Here is a 4985-nt window from a genome sequence, read left to right on the forward strand (position 1 = left end):
GTGCGCTGCAGTCGTGGTCTGAAAGAGAATGTGCGCTGGCAGTAGTGGTTTGAAGGGGAGTGAAAGGAAGTGACTGAACAAGTAGCGCACATGCAGCCCCACCTGCCCTCCCTCTGGGTGTAAAGTCAGCCATCTCAGGAGGGGGAATCGCACTACGTGCAAGAGTCAGCAGTGGAGTGCATCTTCTGGACCATGAAATCCCTGCACAGGGAACCGCCTTGATGCAGGAGGAAGCTCTGACGCCAGAAGAGTGACAGGGGAGCAGCAGCAGCTGTCCCAGGAGCCACAACAGAGGACTTCCCAGCCCTCAGAGCATAAAGCTGAGCGACTTGGGGCAGGAGACAGGCATATTGCAGTGGGGTGCCTCTGGGAACTTAATTTAGGGAGAGGGGCTTGTTGACCCAAAGAGCTGATGCTGAGTGGCTTCGGGTTGAGGCTGACAGTGGAGCAGCATGTCCTTTGTGCATTTATTAGGAGCCCCCAAATCATTTTTTAATATGTCCTCATTGAGTACAAATACAGACCTCTTTCAGTCAGCTGGGTAGGCAGCTGTCTTCCAAATTCCCTGGTATAGACGAGGCAGTGATTCCAGTCCTTATCAACCTGTTGAAGCATTATAATTGGTGTTCTGTCAATTCCTGGAGCCTTGTTTTTGGCTAATGCCTTCAGTGCAACTGGACTTCTCCCGTCAGTGCCACTGGTTCTTGCTCCTGTGCTACTTCTTGAAATGGCTGAATGCCAACTTTCTGGTACAATGACTCTGTATGTTCTTTTGATGCATCTGGTATAAGTCAGTATTTTGCTTAAAGAATCTTTCAATATTACAAGGTAAGGTTTCATTTTAAGTTATGCTGAGTGTTTTCCATTTCGTCTTTCTAATTCCAGGTCTTTGCACATAGAAATTTTCTGTTCAGCCCTTTTACTTCATCATTTCTTCCTTTTGCACCGGCTACTCTAGGATTAAATGCAACAAGAGTCAGCTATTGCATTACCATTGCTCTCAGGGATAGTCCTGAAAGTAGTGGCGAAGGAAAACTTTTCTAGCGAGCAGAACTTCAAGAACTGTGCATGACCATAAACTAATTTGGGGGTGAGGAAACAGAGAAAGATCTATCAATCTTCACTTATGTTAGACAGGGTTCTCTAAAGAAACAAAACCAGAACGCTAATAATTATATATCTATATTTATATAAATATATAACATAAGAAATAAACAGTTAATTAATCTATAAAGCAGTATAAATGGCTCAGTGCAACTCACTCCTGTGAGACAGCTGTGAGACACTGGTAGTCCTTTGTAGAGCAATTCAGACTATCTGGGCACAGGCAGCAAACAGCAAGGCAGGTCACCAAGTTAGCCAGATGACAGGGTCCGACAGTCCCCAGCTCAAGAGATGTAAGTTCCAATAGTGTGGTGAAGCAGGTCTTGAAGGAACCTCAAATTACAGCAACACAGTCCATGGGTTAGGTGTCCCACAGGTAGTGTAGCTTGCAAACTTGCAAGCAAGGCAGTCGCACCCTGGTCTGATGATCAGAGGAAGAAATAAGAAAGGCGAGGATCGCCGAGCCATTTAACTCTCCGCCCTTCAATTAATCCCACATGTGTTCATTGGCCATGTTGGCACAATAAACCTCCCTATCACATCACTCATAGACAAGGACAAATGGGTTGGATGGGTAATCGGGAGCCTCAAAAGAATACTATTAAAAGACTGATGACAAAGAGGTCTGGAGTCCATGTGTGTGGACATCAGAATGGGTACAGGCTAGGAAGTTATTTTTGTCTCACGTGTAAAGCTGCAGAAGGGCATCGCATGCAGAGGAGGCTCTAGAGATGAGTAAGTGGATGAGATGACCCACCAATGCATGTCAGCTAGGCTCTTTCCCTGGTTAGCTCCTTTTCCTAGTGGACTCGTGTATATAGTGATAATGGCAACAGGGAAGCTATGTATGGGTTTCATAGTGAAGACTTCCCCCTCCTCTCCAGGGCTTTTCCTACTACTTTCACTGATAAGTGCTCAATATGACAACAACAACGAATGCTAAGCTCCTGTTACGACCTCATTCTCTTGGGTGGTCATCAAGCAACCCGATGAACTCCTTCCACCAGGAATAGATATATATATATTCCAAATATGGACTTATAATCTCAGTCTGCAACAGTTATGCTACATCACCATTCATAGCCTCACAGAATATCATACAATATTCATGCCAACCATGGGTCTACCAAGGAACATAAAAGCAAGTATGGCAATGAGCTCAAGCCTACAAAATTAATTGGCTTTGTCATGTACAGCAACACTCAGAAGTAGTCTGAGAGAAGGAGTAAGTCAAGATTCCACTATTATACCAAAAGGATGTGATGCCTACCCTCTAAGAGAGGTTCTCAACCTTCCTGAGGCCATGACCTTTGACACAGTTCCTCCAATTGCGGTCACCCCCAACTGTAAAGTTATTTTCGCTGCTACTTCCAAATGTAATTTTGGTACTTTTATGAATTGGGCAACCCCTGTGAAAGGGTTGTTCAACCACAAAAGGGGTCTTGACCAACAGATTGGGAACCGCTACCCTATAAGATGAAGAGGTTTAATTCATTAATTAATTAAGCCTACAAGGTTTGATGAATGTTTTAAACTAGTAGTCAACCCACAACTGCATGGGTCCAGAAACAAGGGGGATATGCGAGTATATGAGGGGCTCATTTCCTATCACACCTAATAGCTTACTTAAGAACACTTGGCTTAAGCACAACAGGACAAGTACAACATGAGTCCACTGAGGTAAGCTTAAAAATGCTAAAGGGACATAGGGGAAGAGCTATTATATGCATACATTCCTGGGGTTAGGTCCAGGTAGTATGACAGGGGCCAGACCCAATCCAGGGATACCTGTAGCTGTCAACTAAAAAGGAGGGGAAAAGAAAGAAATAAATAAAGACAGACAGACATGGGTAACGGGGAACAGGGTACTAACCCACCCACAGGGAGGGTATTTTTTATCTCTCCACAGGAGAGGGAGAGAGAGACCAGACTTCAACCTGGTGCGCCCAGACGTGAATACAACATACCGGCATGAAGCAGGGAACCAAGAGAGGTCTGCGAGGCCCAATCCCGACTACATTGACACCTCCACTCCCCCCAGAAGAATCCACTTCAGCAGAAAGCACTGAAGCTACAGCTCAGGGAGAGGGGCACGTCTGATCAGAGCAAACAGGAGAAAATGAAGAGGGAGGAGAGAGTGGAACACATCCTGGCCCACCAAGCCCAGAGGACAATATTCCTGCTCTGAGCCAACAATACACAGAGAGAGGCCATAGGGCTGGCCCCACCATGAGACACAACATCCTCCACTGACCAATGGTGCTACGGGGGCCAACACTGGAGACACACACAGTGTGGGAATCGTGCCTGTTGGACCCACCACATGGGGAGAAACACTACGGTAATGCAACAGAGCAGCAAGGGAGCTAAACAACGAAGTTCCCAAGGAGTACCAAATATAGGACTTTGGGGCCAGGGCATAGCTCCCCTCAGACTTGACAGGAAACTCTCATAAAGGTCACCAAACAGACCCGGAACTGTTTATAGGCTTTTCTTTGTTGTTGTTGTTTGTGCTTATTGTTTTTGCATGCTGGTCTAGATCAGATAGGCAGGATAAACAATCCAGAGGAGAGAACAACGGACTGATGGGTCCAATGGGACATGTGAAAGGGGAAGGCAGGGAAAGGAAGGGGTGCCAACAGACCCAGGCACAAGTGAACAACATGTGATCTAAAATTAGTGGCAAGGAGGGTATAGTGTGCCTGGGGGGCTTGATCAAATGCAATGTAGCCGAGAGAAATTACTAAAAGTGCAATGAAGGCTCAACATGATGGTGGGGCAAAAGCAAAGTAAAAGGAAATTGGGGAAAGAACTAGGAGGCAAAGGACATTTGTAGAGGCCTAAATATAGGCATGTACACCTGTAAACATGTTTTTATATAACAATAGGGAAATAGATCTATGTACATATATTTATATGGTAAGTATCAAGGTAGCAGATGGACATTGGGCCCTGCTCAAGTACTCCCTCAATGCAAGAACACTTTGTTCTAATAACCTGGCATTCTGTGATGCCCACCTTCCCGACATGATCACTGGAGTCAAAATGGGTGTACTGTATAAGAAAATGTGGTGAAGAAAGCTGATAGTGCCTGGTTATCAAAAGATATAGTGTCTGGGGTCTTAAAGGTTTGAAGATAAACAGGCAGCCATCTGGCTGAGAAGAAACAAAGCCCACATGGAAGAACACACCAGTGTGTGTGATCATGAGGTGGCGATGGGATCAGGTATCAGGCATCAAAGACCCAGAACAAAAAATCATATCAATGTGAATGAAGGGGACAGCAGTGTGGTAGTTATATAATCTGATGTCAGTTTGAGGATTCAGAGTGAAGGGGTGGAGTCTAGCCTGTCAATCAGGTAGTAGCTTGATGACCTCATTTGGAGGCGCTAAGGAGATAAATAGCTCAGTGGAGGCAGGACACATGTTTACTTCCTGCAAGACATCCCTGTGGAGAAGAAGCAGGGAGGCTGATGGAGCCAGACCTCTGGAGCCGGAGAAGCCACATGGAGACCCTTGCCTGCGCTGAGATGCTTATGTCACTGGATCCACAAGACTTCCCACCCACTGGCCTATGATCTTCTTGCATTTGGCATCATTCCATGTGTTTTGTGAGTCTGAAGAGGGCTTTATAGATTGGTATCAGACATATGAGCTAATATTGGACTTACAGATTTGATCTGGGCTGGGCTGGGATGTTTTCTTTCTTCCATTTTTTAAAATCATTTTATTGGGGGCTTATACAATTCTTATCACAATCCATACATCAATTGAATCAGGCATGTTTGTACATATGTTGCCTCCATTCTTTTCTAGACATTTACTTTCTATTGAGCCCTTGGTATCAGCTCTTCTTTTTTGCCCTTCCTCCCCGCGCCCCC

The 4985-nt window shown here is 45.4% G+C and overlaps 1 protein-coding gene across 3 annotated transcripts in view; it reads right to left on the reverse strand.

Annotated features, from left to right (window-relative positions):
• LRRC28 (leucine rich repeat containing 28) overlaps positions 1-4985 on the reverse strand; it is a 181568-nt gene that overhangs the window by 3742 nt on the left and 172841 nt on the right. The window contains exon 10 of one of the 3 annotated variants that reach the window (XM_045296484.1): positions 525-603. The exons of the other annotated variants lie outside the window; for them this stretch is intronic. Within the exon in view, the coding sequence (XP_045152419.1) occupies positions 534-603 (70 nt within the window). The 3' untranslated portion in view covers positions 525-533. The remainder of the gene's footprint in view (positions 1-524; positions 604-4985) is intronic. 3 annotated transcript variants of the gene reach the window in all.

The sequence above is a fragment of the Echinops telfairi genome, unplaced genomic scaffold, assembly GCF_000313985.2.
Source record: "Echinops telfairi isolate 266 unplaced genomic scaffold, ASM31398v2 ScPeMD7_7409;HRSCAF=8447, whole genome shotgun sequence".
Classification (NCBI taxonomy): Eukaryota; Metazoa; Chordata; class Mammalia; order Afrosoricida; family Tenrecidae; genus Echinops; species Echinops telfairi.